At 37.7% G+C, this 22,850-nt stretch overlaps 1 protein-coding gene and 1 non-coding gene across 10 annotated transcripts in view; one reads left to right on the top strand and one right to left on the bottom strand.

The window, feature by feature from the left end:
• The window catches only part of CCDC171 (coiled-coil domain containing 171), a 341,501-nt gene that overhangs the window by 162,901 nt on the left and 155,750 nt on the right, over positions 1 to 22,850 (bottom strand). For 8 of the 9 annotated variants that reach the window (XR_011568027.1, XM_070794512.1, XM_070794515.1 and 5 more), the window contains 3 exons: positions 16,216 to 16,442; positions 15,543 to 15,725; positions 11,428 to 11,613 (listed from right to left, as the gene is read on the bottom strand). Coding sequence is in view for 8 of the 9 variants with exons in the window: in XM_070794512.1 (XP_070650613.1) it covers positions 11,428 to 11,613; positions 15,543 to 15,725; positions 16,216 to 16,442 (596 nt within the window). In the remaining variant the exon portion in view is untranslated. The remainder of the gene's footprint in view (positions 1 to 11,427; positions 11,614 to 15,542; positions 15,726 to 16,215; positions 16,443 to 22,850) is intronic. The other variant, XM_070794514.1, reaches the window with a different exon arrangement.
• On the top strand, positions 7,337 to 7,408 carry TRNAS-GGA (transfer RNA serine (anticodon GGA)). Its single transcript has one exon. It is a non-coding gene; the product is annotated as a tRNA-Ser (tRNA).

A 22,850-nucleotide genomic window follows, 5' to 3' on the forward strand; every position in this document is an offset into this window, starting at 1 on the left:
TGTTTTTCTGGAACTCTCTTGCTTTTTCCATGATCCAGCAGATGTTGGCAATTTGATCTCTGGTTCCTCTACCTTTTCTAAAACCAGCTTGAACATCAGGAAGTTCACAGTTCACGTATAGCTGAAGTGGTCAAACAAGAGATGGCAAGAGTGAATGTCGACATTCTAGGAATCAGCGAACTCAAATGGACTGGAATTGGTGAATTTAACTCAGATGACCATTATATCTACTACTGCAGGCAGGAATCCCTCAGAAGAAATGGAGTGGCCATCATGGTCAACAAAAGAGTCCGAAATGCAGTACTTGGATGCAATCTCAAAAATGACAGAATGATCTCTGTTCGTTTCCAAGGCAAACCATTCAATATCACAGTAATCCAAGTCTATGCCCCAACCAGTAACACTGAAGAAGCTGAAGTTGAACAGTTCTATGAAGACCTACAAGACCATTTATGTTACGCTCTAGTAAAATCAAATCTAATCTAGAGCGATACTGGTACGTGGCTACCAGGCTATAGCAGGAAGAGTGTTTTTTTAAAAATGGGAATTGAATGCAACAGAGTACAACAGAAATTTGGGGGATAAAAATTTCTATTGTCTTGACTCTGATGGTACTTACATATATGTATACATTTGTCAAAATACACTGAACCATACATATTTTTCCCTCAACTAACTTTTAATCCACTAGTACCTTTTCCCCAATGTTCAAATCATTTGCGGAGTTTTTAATTTCAGTGACTACCTTTTCATTTCTTGCCTTATATATACCCATGTCTTACTTCTTAAAGCATTTAAAAAACACTTAAACATCTCTCAATACTTTAAGTATTCCAACCTCAGATGTAAGTATTACAACCTCAGATGTAAATTTTCTCATTTGATATACAACTCATTTCTTTACATGTTTGTAATGTTGAATTTTCCATAAAAGTTTTTTGTGTGTTCTATGAGTTATAGAAGTATCCTTGCTGAATATTTTGTTTTCTTCTAAAACATCACACTGCTTCTATAAGACTTGGACCATTCTAAAGATAATTCCTCAGTTGAATAGCCCTTGGACATAAAAGTAGGATATACTAAGACTCTACACCCAGCCTGGGGTTCTAGTTTCTTTGTGACTTCTCTGCTACTCCACATCCAGAAATGAAGTGTGAGTCTCTCAGTCATGTCCAGCTCTTTGTAACTCCGTGGACTGTAGCCTGTCAGGCTCCTCTGACCATGGGATTTTCCCAAGCAAGAATACTGGAGCAGGTTGCCATTCCCTTCTACAGGGGATCTTCCTAACCCAGGGATTGAACCTGGGTCTCCTGCACTGCAAGCAAATTCTTCACCATCTGAGCTACCAGAGAAGTCATATCCTGAGTAAAAATCAAATCCCCTGTAGCTAGTAGGAAGGGGCTTTCTAGGCTGCATTTTCCTAGAAGGGCAGCCTTTCCAGACCCTATGGTTCTCATGAGTAGCTCATTTTAAGTCCACAGGACTTGAAGCCTAGACTTCCCTAACACTATGACTATCAACTTCAGTCTCCAGTTAGGTTTGCACATCCCAATGAGCCATTTAGACTTCACCTCCTCTTACCATTTGCTTTTGGATATCTTCTTTATTTCCAGTACATGAACATTTTTCTCACTTTGTTTTAAGCTTGGCTATACACCCCATTGAGTTAGACAAACACACTGAAACCATACTCACAGAAAACTAGTCAATCTAATCACACTAGGTCCACAGCCTTGTCTAACTCAATGAAACTAAGCCATGCCCGTGGGGCAACCCAAGATGGGCAGGTCATGGTGGAGAGATCTGACAGAATGTCGTCCACTGGAGAAAGGAATGGCAAACCACTTCAGTATTCTTGCCTTGAGAACCCCATGAACAGTATGAAAAGGCAAAATGATAGGATACTGAAAGAGAAACTCTCCAGGACAGTAGGTGCCCAATATGCTACTGGAGATCAGTGGAGAAATAACTCCAGAAAGAATGAAGGGATGGAACCAAAGCAAAAACAATACCCAGCTGTGGATGTGACTGGTGATAGAAGCAAGGTCCGATGCTATAAAGAGCAATATTGCATAGGAACCTGGAATGTCAGGTCCATGAATCAAGGCAAATTGGAAGTGGTCAAACAAGAGATGGCAAGAGTGAATGTCGACATTCTAGGAATCAGCGAACTCAAATGGACTGGAATTGGTGAATTTAACTCAGATGACCATTATATCTACTACTGAGGGCAGGAATCCCTCAGAAGAAATGGAGTGGCCATCATGGTCAACAAAAGAATCCGAAATGTGGTATTTGGATGCAATCTCAAAAACGACAGAATGATCTCTGTTCGTTTCCAAGGCAAACCATTCAATATCACAGTAATCCAAGTCTCTGCCCCTACCAGTAACACTGAACAAGCTGAAGTTGAATGGTTCTATGAAGACCTACAAGACCTTTTAGAACTAACACCCAAAACAGATGTCCTTTTCATTATAGGGGACTGGAATGCAAAAGCAGGAAGTCAAGAAACACCTGGAATAACAGGCAAATTTGGTCTTGGAATACGGAATGAAGCAGGGAAAAGACTAATAGAGTTTTGCCAAGAAAATGCACTGGTCATAGCAAACACCCTCTTCCAACAACACAAGAGAAGACTCTACACATGGACATCACCAGATGATCAACACCGAAATCAGACTGATTATATTCTTTGCAGCCAAAGATGGAGAAGCTCTATACAGTCAGCAAAAACAAGACCAGGAGCTGACTGTGGCTCAGACCATTAACTCCTTATTGCCAAATTCAGACTTAAATTGAAGAAAGTGGGGAAAACCACTAGACCATTCAGGTATGACCTAAATCAAATCCCTTATGATTATCCAGTGGAAGTGAGAAATAGATTTAAGGGCCTAGATCTGATAGATGGAGTGCCTGATGAACTATGGAATGAGGTTCATGACATTGTACAGGAGACAGGGATCAAGACCATCCCCATGGAAAAGAAATGCAAAAAAGCAAAATGGCTGTCTGGGGAGGCCTTCCAAATAGCTGTGAAAAGAAGAGAAGTGAAAAGCAAAGGAGAAAAGGAAAGATATAAACATCTGAATGCAGAGTTCCAAAGAATAGCAAGAAGAGATAAGAAAGCCTTCTTCAGCAATCAATGCAAAGAAATAGAGGAAAACAACAGAATAGGAAAGACTAAGGATCTCTTCAAGAAAATCAGAGATACCAAAGGAACATTCCATGCAAAGATGGGCTCGATAAAGGACACAAATGGTATGGACCTAACAGAAGCAGAAGATATTAAGAAGAGATGGCAAGAATACACAGAAGAACTGTACAAAAAAGATCTTCACAACCCAGATAATCACGATGGTGATCACAGACCTAGAGCCAGACATCCTGGAATGTGAAGTCAAGTGGGCCTTAGAAAACATCACTACAAACAAAGCTAGTGGAGGTGATGGAATTCCAGTTGAGTTATTCCAAATCCTGAAAGATGATGCTGTGAAAGTGCTGCACTCGATATGCCAGCAAATTTGGAAAACTCAGCAGTGGCCACAGGACTGGAAAAGGTCAGTTTTCATTCCAATCCCAAAAAAAGGCAATGCCAAAGAATGCTCAAACGACTGCACAATTGCACTCATCTCACATGCTAGTAAAGTAATGCTCAAAATTCTCCAAGCCAGGCTTCAGCAATATGTGAACCATGAACTTCCTGATGTTAAAGCTGATTTTAGAAAAGGTAGAGGAACCAGAGATCAAATTGCCCACATCCGCTGGATCATGGAAAAAGCAAGAGAGTTCCAGAAAAACATCTATTTCTGCTTTATTGACTATGCCAAAGCCTTTGACTGTGTGGATCACAATAACCTGTGGAAAATTCTGAAAGAGATGGGAATACCAGACCACCTGATCTGCCTCTTGAGAAGTTTGTATGCAGGTCAGGAAGCAACAGTTAGAACTGGACATGGAACAACAGACTGGTTCCAAACAGGAAAAGGAATTCGTCAAGGCTGTATATTGTCACCCTGCTTATTTAACTTCTATGCAGAGTACATCATGAGAAACGGTGGACTGGAAGAAACACAAGCTGGAATCAAGATTGCCGGGAGAAATATCAATCACCTCAGATACGCAGATGACACCACCCTTATGGCAGAAAGTGAAGAGGAACTCAAAAGCCTCTTGATGAGAGTGAAAGTGGAGAGTGAAAAAGTTGGCTTAAAGCTCAACATTCAGAAAACTAAGATCATGGCATCTGGTCCCATCACTTCATGGCAAATAGATGGGGAAACACAGGAAACAGTATCAGACTTTATTTTTCTGGGCTCCAAAATCACTGCAGATGGTGACTGCAGCCATGAAATTTAAAGACGCTTACTCCTTGGAAGGAAAGTTATGACCAACCTAGATAGCATATTCAAAAGCAGAGACATTACTTTGCCAACAAAGGTCTGTCTAGTCAAGGCTATGGTTTTTCCTGTGGTCATGTATAGATGTGAGAGTTGGACTGTGAAGAAGGCTGAGCGCCAAAGAATTGATGCTTTTGAACTGTGGTATTGGAGAAGACTCTTGAGAGTCCCTTGGACTGCAAGGAGATCCAACTAGTCCATTCTGAAGGAGATCAGCCCTGGGATTTCTTTGGAAGGAATGATGCTAAAGCTGAAACTCCAATACTTTGGCCACCTCATGTGAAGAGTTGACTCATTGGAATAGACTCTGATGCTGGGAGGGATTGGGGGCAAGAGGAGAAGGGGACGACAGAGAATGAGATGGCTGGATGGCATCACTGACTCGATGGATGTGAGTCTGAGTGAACTCCGGGAGTTGGTGATGGACAGGGAGGCCTGGCGTGCTGTGATTCATGGGGTTGCAAAGAGTTGGACACGACTGAGCGACTGATCTGATCTGATACAACCCATCCGCTGGATCATAGAAAAAGCAAGAGAATTCCAGAAACACATCTATTTCTGCTTTATTAACTATGTCAAAGCTTTTGACTCTGTGGATCACAATAAACTTGGAAAATTCTGAAAGAGATGGGAATACCAGACCACTGGACCTGCCTCTTAAGAAACCTATATACAGGTCAGGAAGCAACAGTTAGAACTGGACATGGAACAACAGACTGGTTCCAAATAGGAAAAGGAGTACGTCAAGGCTGTATATTGTCACCCTGCTTATTTAACTTATATGCAGACTACATCACTAGAAACACTGGACTGGAAGAAGCACAAGCTGGAATCAAGATTGCCAGGAGAAATATCAATAACCTCAGATATGCAGATGACACCACCCTTATGGCAGAAAGTGAAGAGGATCTAAAAAGCCTCTTGATGAAAGTGAAAGGAGAGTGAAAAAGTTGGCTTAAAGCTCAACATTCAGAAAACAAAGATCATGGCATCTGGTCCCATCACTTCATGGGAAATGGATGGGGAAACAGTGGAAACGTTGTCAGACTTTATTTTTTTGGGCTCCAAAATTACTGCAGATGGTGATTGTAGCCATGAAAGTAAAAGACGCTTACTCCTTGGAAGAAAAGTTATGACCAACCTAGACAGCATATTCAAAAGCAGAGACATTACTTTGCCAACAAAGGTCTGTCTAGTCAAGGCTATGGTTTTTCCTGTGGTCATGTATGGATGTGAGAGTTGGACTGTGAAGAAAGCTGAGCGCCAAAGAATTGATGCTTTTGAAATGTGGTGTTGGAGAAGACTCTTGAGAGTCCCTTGGACTGCAAGTAGGTCCCACCAGTCCATTCTGAAGAAGATCAGCCCTGGGATTTCTTTGGAGGGAATGATGCTGAATCTTAAACTCCAGTACTTTGGCCACCTCATGCAAAGTGTTGACTCATTGGAAAAGACTCTGATGCTGGGAGTGACTGGGGACAGGAGGAGAAGGGGACGACAGAGGATGAAATGGCTGGATGGCATCAACGACTCGGTGGACATGAGTTTGAATAAACTCCGGGAGTTGGTGATGGACAGGGAGGCCTGGAGTGCTGCCATTCATGGGGTCGCAAAGAGTCGGACACAACTGAATGACTGAACTGACTGACTGACTGATACACTCCATAATTGATTTGTTATATTCTATCCAAAAGTTTCTACTCCACATGTTTGGAGTAAGAAACCTTTCATGATAGCGAAACCCTGATACCAAAAAGTGAAAACGACAGTATGAGAGAGAAAAATTACAGGGTGATCATGATTACAGTACAAAGACTGTAAAGTCCTAGGATAAAAATCTTAATCTGAGTGAGGCAAAGTAATTAAAAAAAAAAATCATCTCAACCAACTTGCATTTACTTCAAGAATGCAAGGCTGGTTTAACATTAGAATACTTAATGTAAGTCAGGGGTCAGCACACTTAAGGGCTTCCCTGGTGGCTCAGAGGTTAAAGTGTCTGCCTACAATGCGGGAGACCCAGGTTTGATCCCTGGGTCTGGAAGATACCCTGGAGAAGGAAATGGTAACCCACTCCAGTATTCTTGTCTGGAGAATCCCATGGATGGAGAAGCCTGGTAGGCCACAGTCCAGGGGGTCGCAAAGAGTCTGACATGACTGAGCGACTTTCTTTCACTTTCACTTTGTATGCCACATATAATCTGTCATTTATTCTTCTTTGATTTTAATCTTTCATTGTTTATGAAACTTTAAACAGGTAAAAGCGATTCACAGCTCAGAAACTATACAAACACAGGTAGAGGCAAGAGTCTGCCAATTCCTGATATATTTCAACTTGCTAAGAGAGTAACAGAAAAAAATCACGACTATTGCAGACTTCCCTGGTGGCTCAGTCGGTTAAGAATCCACCTGCAGTGTAGGTGACCAAGGTTCGATCCCTGGGTCAGGAAGACCCCCCTCAGAGAAGGAAATGGCAACCCACTCCAGTATTATTGCCTGGGAAATCTGAGGGTCAGAGTTACCTGGCAGAGCACAGACCATGGGGTCACAAGAGTCAGACACAACTTAGTGATTAAACCCACCAACCAACACTGCAATCCGTAGATGCATAAAATATATTCATAATATCCAATATCCATTCATGATTTTTAAAATTATGCATAATCTAGGAAGGTAACTCCTTTAACCTGATAAGGATTATCAACTTAGAGCAATTCATAGCAACCTATACCAAACTTACTTCTTAATGAAGAAATTTAAGAAAAAATTCTTAAAATTGTCTTTACTTCTCCTCAACATTGTATCCCAGCCATTGCAGTAAGGAAGAGAAAATAAAGGATTAAGGCTTGGAACAGAGAAATAAAACTGGTACTAGAGAACAAATAATATGATGATCTACATAGAAAATCCTTTCTGGAAAGTACAGATAACGTATTGGGGCTTCCCTGGTGGCTCAGATGGTAAAGCATCTGCCTGGAATGCAGGAGACCCAGGTTTGATCCCTGGGTTGGGAAGTTCCCCTGGAGAAGGAAATGGCAACCCACTCCACTATTCTTGCCTGGAGACTCCCATGGACAGAGGAGCCTGGCAGGCTACAGTTCGTGGGATCGCAAGAGTCGGACAGAACTTGCTAACTTTCTTTACTTTCTTTTCAGCACTAGTTTTGGAATTTACCTGCAGGGTAAGCCGAGCACCCACTCACAATGCTAACTCTGACTTCTGCCCTCTGGGTTTTGTGGGAGTTTGATATTTGTCCTTGGAGATTTTCATTACTCTTTAGTACACCACTATAATAAAGTGTTTTACCCAAAATCTAGCTGTATCATGAAGGAAGGCCATTCTGAGCACCAAGCCCAAAGTATGATTTATAAAAACTTTAATCATTTTTCTTTCTATAATAAATAAAATGGCAAAATGTAAACAGTGGTGTTATTAGATGGTAAGTTACGAGTAACTTGTTTTCTGTATTTTCCGTATCTTCTATTCATGATCTTATTTTGTTTTTATAAAGCAGCAGCAGCAATAGTTTATTTTTTTTACTTTTATTTTTTAATATAAATTTATTTATTTTAATTGGAAGCTAATCACTTTACAATATTGTATTGGTTTTGCCATACATCAACATGAATCCATCATGGGTGTACATGTGTTCCCCATCCTGAACCCCCCCTCCCACCTTCCTCCTCATCCCCTCCCTCTGGGTCATCCCAGCGCACCAGCCCCGAGCACCCTGTATCATGCATCGAACCTGGACTGGCAATTCATTTCACATATGATAATATACATGTTTCAATGCCATTCTCCCAAATCATCCCACCCTCGCCCTCTCCCAGAGTTCAAAAGACTGTTCTATGCACCTGTGTTTCTTTTGCTGTCTCGCACACAGGATTATCATTACTATCTTTCTAAATTCCATATATATGCGTTAGTATACTGTATTGGTGTTTTTCTTTCTGGCTTACTTCACTCTGTATAATAGGCCCCAGTTTCATCCACCTCATTAGAACTGATTCAAATGTATTCTTTTTAATGGCTGAGTGATACTCCATTGTGTATATGTACCACAGCTTTCTTATCCATTCATCTGCTGATGGACATCTAGGTTGCTTCCATGCCCTGGCTATTATAAACAGTGCTACGATGAACATTGGGGTACACGTGTCTCTTTCAATTCTGGTTTCCTCGGTGTGTATGCCCAGCAATGGGATTGCTGGGTCATATGGCAGTTCTATTTCAAGTTTTTTAAGGAATCTCCACACTATTCTCCATAGTGGCTGTACTAATTTGCATTCTCACCAACAGTGTAAGAGGGTTCCCTTTTCTCCACACCCTTTCCAGCATTTATTGCTTGTAGACTTTTGGATAGCAGCCATTCTGACTGGCATGAAATGGTACCTCATTGTGGTTCTGATTTGCATTTCTCTGATAATGAGTGATGTTGAGCATCTTTTCATGTGTTTGTCAGCAATCTATATGTCTTCTTTGGAGAAATGTCTGTTTAGTTCTTTGGCCCATTTATTGATTGGGTCATTTATTTTTCTGGAATTGAGCTGCAGGAGTTGCTTGTATATTTTTGAGATTAATTCTTTGTCAGTTGCTTCGTTTGCTATTATTTTCTCCCATTCTGAAGGCTGTCTTTTCACCTCGCTTATAGTTTCCTTTATTTTTTTAAAGAACTTTTATATACAGGAAACACAAAAAAAACCTATTTAAGTGTTATTGGAAAAAAAAACCTATTTAAGTGTTATTGGAAAACACAAATGAATATTTATCAAGCATAAACTTACTTTTTAAACAGTATCTTAATTCTCATAAAAATCCCGTAACTTTAGTATCATTATCCATAATTTTGCAGAAGAGGAAACTAAGGCTCAGAAAGCCTAAATTATTTGCCAAAGTGACAGTACTGGGATTTAAAATTGAAAATACTTGTTCTAAGGCCAGTGCTTTTTCCAATGAACCATGCTGCGGCCCACAAGAGAACATTTTCACATACCACCTGCTAGTTCTAATTAAGAGATGGTAATTAAACAATTCTCCACTCCTGACAATAATATTTAAGCTACTGGTATTTTAAAGAAATTAATATCAACAGCTTTTTATCTGCTGGAAGATACTATACCTTATATAATTTATATATATTTATACCTGATATAATTTATAATATATAAAAATATAAATTATAGCTTATAATTATACAATTATAAGCTATTGCAAAAAGAAAAGATTCCAATATGAGTTAAATGGTTTTTCAAAGCATGGCTAATTACTTTATCTATTAATGGGATATGGAGCATAAAAATGTTGTTCAGTGGCCAATATACTTATAAAAACATTCAACTTGACAAGTAATCAAAGAAATATAATTCTAGTAACAATGATACATTGATAAAATTGACCAAAAAAAAATGCTTCAACAGTATCAGTAACAGCCAGCTTGAGTAAAAAGTGAAATTTTCATGCATTTTAGGAGAGAATGTTAAAATTTTCTGTAGGCCAGTTGATAATATTTATAATTTAAAATATATGTCATTTTGTGTGTGTGTGTGTGTGTGTGTGTGTGTGTTAGTCACTCAGTCATGTCCAATTCTTTGTGATCCCATGGACTGTAGCCCACCAGGCTCCTATGTCCATGGAATTCTTCAAGCAAGAATCCTGGAGTGGGTTGCCATTTCCTTCTCCAATATGTCATTGTAGACCCAGTAATTCTTTACCTAGGAATGAATGCCAAGGAAATAATCACAATATGTGTAAGAAGATTTAGCTGCAGGGTTGCTTATCTTAGAATTACTTATAATGGCAAAAAAAGAAAAAAATAATAAAGAAAAGGGAGCTGAAATAAACCTAGATCTTAAGAAATTAGGTTAATGATTTTTAATAATTTTTTTTTTTTAAACTACCAGTTTCAATATTTATAGGCCAGGAGACCCTGAGCAAGTCCATTGAACTCTTTCAATTTCTTCAAAAAGATGGTAACAATAAGAGTACCAGTTTCACAGGAGGTAGTTTAAGAATGAAACAAAACAATCTTGAGACCACAATATAGAGACCACAGTACAGAGCCTCGTGTAAGTATGCTGCCTATCGGTAATACACTCAATGTAAGGAAGATGGATGTAAAATCTGAATCCCTAGGTCTATAACTTACTAATGATTGTGCAAATTATGTGTCTCCTTGTATCTGAGTTTTCATATCTACAAAATGAGAACAATCCCATCAAGGACTGTGAGTTCTCAACAAATTTTGCCTATTTTATTATTAGCATTCATATTAGTAGTTAACTATTAGAATAAAAATATATTATTTTTATAATTAATTATACACCCACTCTGCATTGCTTACTGTTTTTAGGGATGATACATAATACCTACTGTGTAGGCTGTGTTACATTATGTTGGTTTTCCTGGAGTTAGTTGTTCTATTCCAGTGTGTATAATCTCACTAGAGAAAATTTCACAAATAATATAATCATAAACTATAATTCTATTACAATTTACAGGTAACATTTCCAAGAGATATAACAGCTCTAAATCCATTAATGAAGCCTTCCAAGTGACAATTATTTTATTATAACTTCTTTTTTCCCTTCTAAACACCTTTCCCACCAACAAATGACAAGGAGAACAATTCTTTCTAAATCTCCTCCAACACACCCTTAATATAAGATTCAGAGAGACTCAAAACCTTTCAAATCCAAAAGACACATTGATTTTCAATGTTTGGAGGGCATAAAACAAGAAAAAGAACTAAAGAAAGGAGGAAATAAGGACGATAAATTAAAGAATAAAATTGTTACTGGAAAAATCTCTACTTGGTTCCCAACGAACAAAGTCTACTTCTACATTTTCAATACATGTGTATACAAGTTTGGAATTAAAGTCCTGGAGCCACGACTTGTTTCATCCTTGTAAACTCACATAGAATAAAATTTTGTATCTTGGGATCACTTCCCTATTCAAGAAATATACATGATTCCCTGAGAGACTCACATGTGCAGGAAGGAAGGGACTTCTGCAAGGGGTGTTTTCCTACCTTCACAGCTTCTCCAAGAGTTTGGTTTTTGTCAGCTTCCTCACTGGAATGTAATTCAAGTCTATAATTCAACTCCTGTAGTTGCTGTGCCTGCTCATTCAGTAGCATTTGAGCCTGCTGTTCCCGAAGTAACGCATTATTCAGCTCTTCACATGCACTTTCAAACTTCTCATGGGTGATCAATTTCTGAAAAAAAGAAAAAACACTTAATCATAAGCTAACTGCAATATTGTTTATTTAATATTCAGCATTCTGTTTCCTAACATAAGAAGAATACAAACATCTATAAATGTCTGACACATGACAAAAGTATAATTCATTTTTCTTAATTTCCTAAACCAAGATAAAAACCATCACTCAGGGTTTGACAGTACAACAGCTATACTGCCAAAGTTACCGTTTTTAGTCCAACAAAATCTCCATAAGGACTGACGCTGAAGCTGAAGCCCCGATACTTCGGCCACCTAATGCGAACAGCCAGCTCACTGGAAAAGACCCTGATGCTGGGGAAGACTGAGGGCAGGAGGAGAAGCGGGCAACAGAGGATGAGATGGTTGGATGGCATCACCAAACTCTGGGAGATAGTGAAGGACAGGGAAGCCTGGGGTGCTGCAGTCTATGGGGTCACAGAGAGTCAGATATGACTTAGCAACTGAACGACAACAAGCGTTTCAAGTTCTAAGTAAATCCATAACGCTCGGTTTAAATCTGGATACAAGAGCACTTTTTATAAATATACTGATTGTGAAAATTAAAGCTTTTAACAAGTTCCTGTGCTTTTAAAAGATTACCTAAAAGTCTGTGTTCAGTTTATGCTACCATTCAGGTTTCCCTGGTTAAACTACCCTCTCTTGGGAAGAGCCTTTACCACACCATACCTCTCTGACTCCCACCACTACTCACACTATCACACCATCTTCTTGTATTTTCTTCAACACCGTTATCATTATCTAAATTCATCTCATATAGTTATTCACTTTTTTATTGCCTGTCCACACCCTTTCACCAACCACACTTTTAAGGACCTGAGCTCCAAGGGGCATAGACCTCCTTCAGCTTGCCCACCCACCACACAAAGGAGAGTCTGGGATTCAGTAGGTATCTGTTGAATAAAAGAATATGAATTCATTATAAACACCAGCCAATAAAAATCTGCACTGTAATATACAATACAGCGTTTACAATATGATGACTGCCCTGGAATCACTGACAGGTCTAGACAGAGGTCATTCCTTAAGGGGTATGGAATCGAGGGCAGGACATACTTGTATTATCTCCTGTGAACAACATGTAAACAAATGAAAACTAGTTACAACAAATGCCAAGAGACATCTTGATCCTGAAGTACAAAGAACAGAAATGTTTCACAAATGATGGGTAACCTGAGAAATATGTAGAAAACTGAAAGAAACCCATGCAGGTCTCTTAATCACACTAAGTGTATATACGTCTATTTAAGACTGACAACTTCCATTGTTCAGTTGAAAAGAATTTGAAGTGTCAACTTTTTAACATCCCTCTATTCCCTAAGGCCACAGCACTTCTCCGGGTCTTGTGAAAAAATAGTTTTCTACTTCTACCTTTACTTGTCACACTGCTTTAAATTATTGCTCCTTGCCATCAGAACATTCTGCTCTTTACAATCCACTTGGCCTCTATAAATGACAGTCTTCATCATTTTGCAAGACTTCTTCCCACTTCTCCAAAATGCCTCCTTTACCTAAAAACTTAGCTAACTTTAGCCCCTCTCTTGTCCACGTATCCCTCCCAGAGATTGGCTCAATTCGGTTCACTCTTCTGTGAACAAATAGGGTCAAACAAGTATAGCAATGCCGAATAAGAAAGAGATAGTGTGTGAAAGCAGTTGTATGGAGCTGCTGCTGCTGCTAAGTCACTTCAGTCGTGTCCGACTCTGTGTGACGCCACAGACGGCAGCCCACCAGGCTCCCCCGTCCCTGGGATTCTCCAGGCAAGAACACTGGAGTGGGCCGCCATTTCCTTCTCCAATGCATGAAAGTGAAAAGTGAAAATGAAATCGCCCAGTCATGTCCAACTCTTAGTGACCCCATGGACTGCAGCCCACCAGGCTCCTCTGTCCATGGGATTTTCCAGGCAGGAGTACTAGAGTGGGGTGCCATTGCCTTCTCCATGTGTGGAGCTAAGAATATCTAAAAAAGAAAAAGATAATGGGAGTTAGCTTTCAAAGAACAAGTGTCAGTAGATGAACATGGTATTTCAAAACAATACAAGTACTGAAACACTTTCAGCAGGTACGATGTATCCCTTTATGTTTCAACTTTAGACTAAGTTGAAGAAACTACTCTGTTTGCCTCCTACACACTTTGACTAAATTAAATGAAAGATGATGGTTTGAGGCACACTCTCCAATTTTTTAAGAGGAAAATAATATTTTGCCATTTACACTGTTTAGTATAATAATCCTTTATTAATATAGTTAGATATGAACATTAACCACTATAGTGAAGTGGTTAAAAGTTTGAGTTTTAGAGTCAGAATTATGAGCTTCAAATCCCATAATTTCCACATACTGTGTGACTTAGAGCAAGTTACTTAGCTGTTCTGTATCCTACATCCTTTACCTGTTCAAAAAAAAAAAAGGATAAAAGTACTATTGAACTATTATTGACATGAGAGGACTAAATGTATCAGTTAGGGTCAGCACCTGATGCATGATAGTCAATATGATCATAAAATGTTAGAAATCATCACAATGTTAAACTACATAATTGTATGCCAAATATAAAAAATTTCATATCTCATTCCTTCAATTATTACTTCAATTAATCCTATTTTTATTTCTACACTTCAGTGAAAGTAATTCACACTAAACATTTCTTGGTGCACATGCTTTGCATTTTCTGCAAACAAGTTACTCAACTAAAGTTTATTTGCTCTAGCAGTTAACCATATCATTTCCTATGTTTCAGTCACAGTCATGTTTTAACAGGGCTATGAGCTCTGCTGACAATCAGTACTCCTTTAAGCATCTGATGTAACTTTTTTTTCCTCAGTTTTCTTTACTGAGATGATTTTAATGATTCTGTGCTTTTTATTTAATTAACATATAACATTGCTTAAGTTTAGGATGTGTGACATAATGATTTTAAACACTTCTAAACTGCAAAACAATTACCACTGCAGCATTAGCTACTCTATCAAGTCACATAATTATTACTTCATTTTGTGATGAGAACATTTAAGTTCTAATCTCTTAGCAAGTTTGAAGTGTATTGTTGCTGCTGCTACTGCTAAGTTACTTCAGTCGTGTCCGACTCTGTGCGACCCCATAGATGGCAGCCCACCAGGCTCCCCCGTCCCTGGGATTCTCCAGACAAGAACACTGGAGCGGGTTGCCATTTCCTTCTCCAATGCATGAAAGGGAAAAGTGAAAGTGAAGTCACTTAGTCGTGTCCGACTCTTAGCGACCCCATGGACTGCAGCCTACCAGGCTCCTCCGTCCACGGGATTTTCCAGGCAAGAGTACTGGAGTGGGGTGCCATTGCCTTCTCCGGAAGTGTATTGTTAGGGCATTTTTTTTAAATTTTATTTTATTTTTAAACTTTACAATATTGTATTGGTTCTGCCATATATCGAAATGAATCCGCCACAGGCATATATGTGTTCCCCATCCTGAACCCTCCTCCCTCCTCCCTCCCCATACCATCCCTCTGGGTCGTCCCAGTGCACCAGCCCCAAGCATCCAGTATCGTGCATCGAACCTGGACTGGTGACTCGTTTCATATATGATATTATACATATTTCAATGCCATTCTCCCAAATCATCCCACCCTCTCCCTCTCCCACAGAGTTCAAAAGACTGTTCTATACATCAGTGTCTCTTTTGCTGTCTCGTATACAGGGTTCTTGTTACTATCTTTCTAAATTCCATATATATGTTAGGGCATTTTAGAAGGGAAGTTTTCTAAAGAAATTCTATTGAGGGGACTAATTTATCTGAAAAATATAAAAAATTAATAAAAACAAACATGCATTTGCTCTCTGACATTTTATATACATATTATATGTATACAAAACATATTTAATGTCAGAGAAGCACTTACCGAAGCAACGGTTTTAAAATCAGATATACTTACAGACTGCTTAAATTCATTTAATTGCATTTGGAGACCCTGGGTTTTGTCAAGCTCCTTCTTCATTTCATTCAGATTCCGTTTCAGTTCTGTGACCTCTAAGCGCAGTGAGCGACGCTCCACTTCTGCTGCATGCAGCCTTTGTGTGAATCCAAATATTTGCTTCTGTAATGATGCTGTGCTTTTCTGTTGTCAAACAAGAGCAATTTTACAAGAAGGCACTACAGATTTTCTAAGAAGTCCACAGCAATGCCCATTTTACCAAGTTAAATGTAACCTGGAATACACAGATAACAATATCAGCTCTTACTAAAACTTGTTTAAGTGAAAGCTTTATTTTTTATGTGACCAATAACGTGCCTTACATGAAATGAACAACTGAAGGAAAGAAATAATCTAGATGGCTAGAAAATGTAATAATCAATTAATTCCTACACAATTCTGTTGCAGCATACTTAGAGAGAACAGTATATTCAGAACTCATGCCAGAACTTTTGTAGTTTGATATTACTGACACTTATTTGGAGGTGCTTTCATTTATCATATTAAATGATTACATGAAATCTAAAAGAATTTGCATATACTTGTGTGAAACTAATTTAGGCTACAAATAAACTTGATTTTGAATTAAATTTACAAGTTCTAAAATCCCTATTTAATGAAATTGCATACATACCAAAATGGGCACATGGCCTTGCAGACCATATTTCAGGGCCAATGTGTTTACTTTATGAAGTCCACGGGCCAGCCTCTGAACCAGGGAGTCTTTTTCTACATATGTAATGCTCCTGTTGTTGTGCAAAGGCATAGTGTCCATTGCCAGACTAATTTTATCCATGAGTTTTGCGAAAGAATTCTTGGCTGCCCCTATAAGTAAATGCCCACAAATTCTGGAATTTGGATCTTCAAAAGAAAAAGAAAAAAGGCACAGAAAAACGGGACTTGTCGCATGTTCATTTCACAATACTGCCAACCACAACATAATGAAAATGTTTTCTCAATTATATAATTGCTATTAACCAATAGCAATCCATTCAAGAAGCTCTGATACTAATTTTCACTAAGTAGGAAACAGCTCACCTACTAAATAATGTATCTAAAGAAAATCTGCATGTATTTACAGTATTCATTCATACTAAGCACTATGACACTAAAAAGTCATCATCAATCTTTTGTTCTAAAACCTAACAAATTCATTTTCTATTTATAGCTGCTGAAGCTTATTACCTTAATGTCACACTATTTGTATTATCAGAAAAGAAAATATAATTTGCCTTATTCCAAGGCAATTAAAATTTTACAACTACCATTACTCATTTTCCCAGAGGATTTTGGCAATCATTCCTCTCATATAATGGACTTAAGGTCCCAGCATATCCAACATGACCTGCTAGCTGCTGGATTCATCAGGTCTGTAATTAATAATTGTGTTTAACGCTGATAAATAAAATTGTCAGTGTTCTTTCTACTAATTGGTATTCCAGATAATGGTTAATAGGTTTACTTATGCCTTAATAAAAGTCGTGTAATTTAGTTTTCCCTCTGCTAGGCAGGTCTTCATCTGTCATTACTTGTCTTACGATACTATCCATGTGAAATGGCAAACATGAAGAGACTGTTTAAATGAAGCAGTATACCACTCTACATTTCAAGCTCCTCTGCTGTTGGGAGTTCATTTAAATCTTGTCTACACATCAGAAGAGCAAAAAGAGCATTTGGCTAGTTTTCTCCAAGAGAAAAGTGTTCCCTAATTCTAAGAACACACATGGCTGGGCACTGGAGAGTAATGCTGACTGAGAAGCTGGCCCATCAGTGGTTTTCTATGTCAGAAACTGTCATCTCACAGAAGCCCTATGTTCAAAAATCTGAGCCTGTTTTCTTTCTTTATTCCTCAGTTTATGAAAAGAAAGATTAATTTTTAAATTTATGCCTCAGTTAGAATCAGAGAACGACATTGCTTAGAAGTTACATGTAAACTAGAAATTGTTAACTGGATAAAAGTATACAAGTCTTATAAAACATCTACATGGATAAAACATCCTCCATGTAGAACTGATTTCTTTCAGCTGTTGATGCTTTGGCTTCTAAGAACATAAGGAAGAGTAAGTCTAAAATATGTCCTCTGTCATAAGTATGTTCTCTGAGAAGCCCATGGACAGAAGGCACACAAAATACAATTACAATACTCAGTTCTTTTCAAAACATATTCCTTAAATAAATCATGAATAAAAAAACTTAGTAGGTTTATGTAGAATAAACACATAATGTAGAACACTGTAAAGAGTTACAAAACTACAGGATGTATTTACCAGGTTAAATAACTGAATAAACAGTAAAATTTATTTATTATAACATTAAATATAACATATCAATTCCGATGTCTATATATGTACTCCCTATTTCTCCAGCAAGCTTGCAACTCCTTCATTATTTTCATCTAGTAGACTTTTTTTGTCTTCACAGTGCCAGTCTAGCATATTTAGGTTTTTTTTTTTTTTAATTTTATTTTTTTTAATTTTATTTTATTTTTAAACTTTACATAATTGTATTAGTTTGCCAAATATCAAAATGAATCCACCACAGGTATACATGTGCTCCCCATCCTGAACCCTCCTCCCTCCTCCCTCCCCATACCATCCCTCTGGGTCGTCCCAGTGCACCAGCCCCAAGCATCCAGTATTGTGCATCAAACCTGGACTGGCATCTCATTTCATACATGATATTTTACATGTTTCAATGCCATTCTCCCAAATCTTCCCACCCTCTCCCTCTCCCACAGAGTCCACAAGACTGTTCTATACATCAGTGTCTCTTTTGCTGTCTCGTACACAGGGTTATTGTTACCATCTTTCTAAATTCCATATATATGCGTTAGTATACTGTATTGGTGTTTTTCCTTCTGGCTTACTTCACTCTGTATAATAGGCTCCAGTTTCATCCACCTCATTAGAACTGATTCAAATGTATTCGTTTTAATGGCTGAGTAATACTCCATTGTGTATATGTACCACTGCTTTCTTATCCATTCATCTGCTGATGGGCATCTAGGTTGCTTCCATGTCCTGGCTATTATAAACAGTGCTGCGATGAACATTGGGGTACACGTGTCTCTTTCCCTTCTGGTTTCCTCAGTGTGTATGCCCAGCAGTGGGATTGCTGGATCATAAGGCAGTTCTATTTCCAGTTTTTTAAGGAATCTCCACACTGTTCTCCATAGTGGCTGTACTAGTTTGCATTCCCACCAACAGTGTAAGAGGGTTCCCTTTTCTCCACACCCTCTCCAGCATTTATTACTTGTAGACTTTTGGATCGCAGCCATTCTGACTGGTGTGAAATGGTACCTCATAGTGGTTTTGATTTGCATTTCTCTGATAATGAGTGATGTTGAGCATCTTTTCATGTGTTTGTTAGACATCTGTATGTCTTCTTTGGAGAAATGTCTATTTAGTTCTTTGGCCCATTTTTTGATTGGGTCATTCCCACTTTCACCATTACTATTCAACATAGTTTTGGAAGTTTTGGCCACAGCAATCAGAGCAGAAAAAGAAATAAAAGGAATCCAAATTGGAAAAGAAGAAGTAAAACTCTATTTGCAGATGACATGATCCTCTACATAGAAAACCCTAAAGACTCCACCAGAAAATTACTAGAACTAATCAATGACTATAGTAAAGTTGCAGGATATAAAATCAACACACAGAAATCCCTTGCATTCCTATACACTAATAATGAGAAAACAGAAAGAGAAATTAAGGAAACAATTCCATTCACCATTGCAACGGAAAGAATAAATACCTAGGAATATATCTACCTAAAGAAACTAAAGACCTATATATAGAAAACTATAAAACACTGGTGAAAGAAATCAAAGAGGACACTAATAGATGGAGATATATACCATGTTCATGGATTGGAAGAATCAATATAGTGAAAATGAGTATACTACCCAAAGCAATTTATAGATTCAATGCAATCCCTATCAAGCTACCAACAGTATTCTTCACAGAGCTAGAACAAATAATTTCACAATTTGTATGGAAATACAAAAAACCTCGAATAGCCAAAGCGATCTTGAGGAAGAAGAATGGAACTGGAGGAATCAACCTACCTGACTTCAGGCTCTACTACAAAGCCACAGTTATCAAGACAGTATGGTACTGGCACAAAGACAGAAATATAGATCAATGGAACAAAATAGAAAGCCCAGAGATAAATCCACGCACATATGGACACCTTATCTTTGACAAAGGAGGCAAGAATATACAATGGATTAAAGACAATCTCTTTAACAAGTGGTGCTGGGAAAGCTGGTCAACCACTTGTAAAAGAATGAAACTAGAACACTTTCTAACACCATACACAAAAATAAACTCAAAATGGATTAAAGATCTAAACGTAAGACCAGAAACTATAAAACTCCTAGAGGAGAACATAGGCAAAACACTCTCTGACATACATCACAGCAGGATCCTCTATGACCCACCTCCGAGAATATTGGTAATAAAAGCAAAAATAAACAAATGGGACCTAATTAATCTTAAAAGCTTCTGCACATCAAAGGAAACTATTAGCAAGGTGAAAAGACAGCCTTCAGAATGGGAGAAAATAATAGCAAATGAAGCAACCGACAAACAACTAATCTCAAAAATATACAAGCAACTCCTACAGCTCAACTCCAGAAAAATATTTAGGTATTTTTAACAGGTTTGTTGGATTAAGTTATATTTCTTTTTGCTTCTATAGTAGCTGCAACAATGTTGAATACGAGAATGCATTCAATGATCCCAAGAGAAGTTCATTAACATTAGCTTTTATAGTACGTCAAAAGTTATTCTAAATAAAGGAGATAAAGGCTCATTGTTATAAGAAATTTTTAGGAATACAAAGGTAATAAACCCTTTACCCTTTAGAAGAAAAATCAACTATAATTAAATTTTAATGAATGGTAGGGGTTTTTTTCCTATATCACAGCAATGTGTTGTGTAGACACTAACCACTCTGAGAGGTGAAATGAAGTGGCAAAATAATTTCACAAGGCATTCTTTTGAATTTTTAAGAAGTGGGAAAGAGGCATACACTCCAAGTTTCTGACTGCTACTTTCGATGAATTACAGAAAGCATATTATTTTATAAATAATTTATGCTTTGATGAATAAGAAGTGTTTTTACAATTTACTTTACATCATACAGAATATAATTAATTCAATATTAAACAAATGAAGAAACAAAAAAAATCCTCCAGTGACATAGTTGTAGAATTATTTGTGTAATGATATAGAAATAAGAGGGAAAATAAAGTCACTGAAATTCCTCAGGTCTAAACCTGTCTGGACTGTTTAAAATGTTTGACTTGTTACATTTAACAAATTCTTGTTTATGCTAAATACATTTGTTCATCACTTTCCCCTAACAGTATAAGTCTTTCAAGAAAGAAGAGGACTCTATGTTCTGCGATTACCTTTTCCAACAGAAGGGGCAATATTGTACGACTAAGGTCAATATCCTCAAAAATCCATAGAGAATTGTTTCGACCACTAGTCTCAATGCTAATATGCGTGATATACAAGGAGTTCTTATAATTATATTTGAAACAAACACACACTCCCATATATGAACATAATGAGTTAATTTGTAAAAGAATATAAATGGGTATAGAATAAATGAAAAGATATGCAACCTAATAATCAAATTATAAATAAGGAATAACATAGAGCTTTCTTTCCTCTTTCAAATTGATAAAGATGAAAAAGACTGTCAAAACTGTGTGTGCCAAAGATATAATGTGAAAATCAGAATTCTAAGTGCTGTTCATGGAAGTGTAATGCAAAGAAACTTTTATGAAAGGAAGACAGACTATAATTTCCAAATGTAAAACATGCAAGCTCATTTCTTAGGACTTAGCCAAGGAAATAATTGCACAAGTATAAAATGCTTTTATGTACAAATATGTTAATCACAGCACAGTTTATTACAATATTACTTAAAATAGTAAAAAAAAAAATATGAAAAAAGTCAATCTCCATCAATAGGGAATTCTCAGAGTAAATTATATACATATAAACAATAGAATAAGCGAAAAGTAAAAGTGTTAGTTGCTGAGTCATATTCAACTCTTTGTGACCCCCATGGACTGTAGCCCACCAGATTCCTCTGTTCATGGAATTCTCCAGGCAAGAATAATGGAGTAGTACGTGATCAGATATAATTAATGAAGTACACTTATCTTACTGACATAGAAAGACATTTATTATCCAGTGAGTGGAAAAAAAATTATGAGATATGATTTCCTCATATACAGCTGCAGGTGTTGGTGTGTATATATGTTTACACACATGTCTGGAAGATTTGTAGAAATCATTCAAGTGTTAAGAATGATAGGGATAGCCTTTTGGGTGATTTTTATTTCTTCTGTGCAAGTTTCTATACTGTGTCAAGTTTTTATATCAGGCACAAACACTTTTACAGAAATCACACAAATATTTTAAGAAGCACTGCACACTGGGACTTCCCCGTGGCCCAGTGGTTAAGACTCCACACTTCCACTGCATGGGGTACAGGCATGGCCCCTGGTTAAAGAACTAAGAGCCCACATGCCACAGGGTGCAACCAAAATAAATAAAGCTTAAAAAAAAAAAGCACTGTATAACTGCCTTCCTCATTCATTCATTAAACAGTTAGTGATAGACCAACTCATATGTATGAGGATACTGTGCTAAGCAATGTGGAGATGGGATCTATAACACTGATTAAAAATCAGTAGCTCTTGTTTCTATCAGTACTATTTATAAATAATACCATAGATATAAATGACCAATAACAGGAGTACTCAAAAACATACCTTGACTTAGACAAATGCTATTGAGGGGAATGATTATCAAAAGTGGGGGGTTATTGGTCATTTTGGTCCCATATACCCCTTTGGTAGCCTGATAAAACCTATGGATCCCCTTCTTATAATATTACTTTTAAACATGTTAAGTCAAAGTATATAGAATTACAATGAAAGCAAATTTTATTAAAATGCAGTTATCAAATGATTTTAAGGTTCATGAGATCCAACCTGTCAATTCTTAAGGAAATCAGTCCTGAATATTCATTGGAAGGACTGATGCTGAAGCTGAAACTCCGATATTTTGGCCACCTTATGCAAAGAACTGACTCACTGGAAAAGACCCGGATGCTGGGAATGACTGAAGGTGGGAGGAGAAGGGGACGACAGAGGATGAGGTGGCTGGATGGCATCACCGATGCGATGGACTTGAGTTTGAGTAAACTCCGGGAGTTAGTGATCGACAGGGAAGCCTGGCGTGC

Source organism: Bos indicus, chromosome 8, assembly GCF_029378745.1.
Source record: "Bos indicus isolate NIAB-ARS_2022 breed Sahiwal x Tharparkar chromosome 8, NIAB-ARS_B.indTharparkar_mat_pri_1.0, whole genome shotgun sequence".
Taxonomy (NCBI): Eukaryota; Metazoa; Chordata; class Mammalia; order Artiodactyla; family Bovidae; genus Bos; species Bos indicus.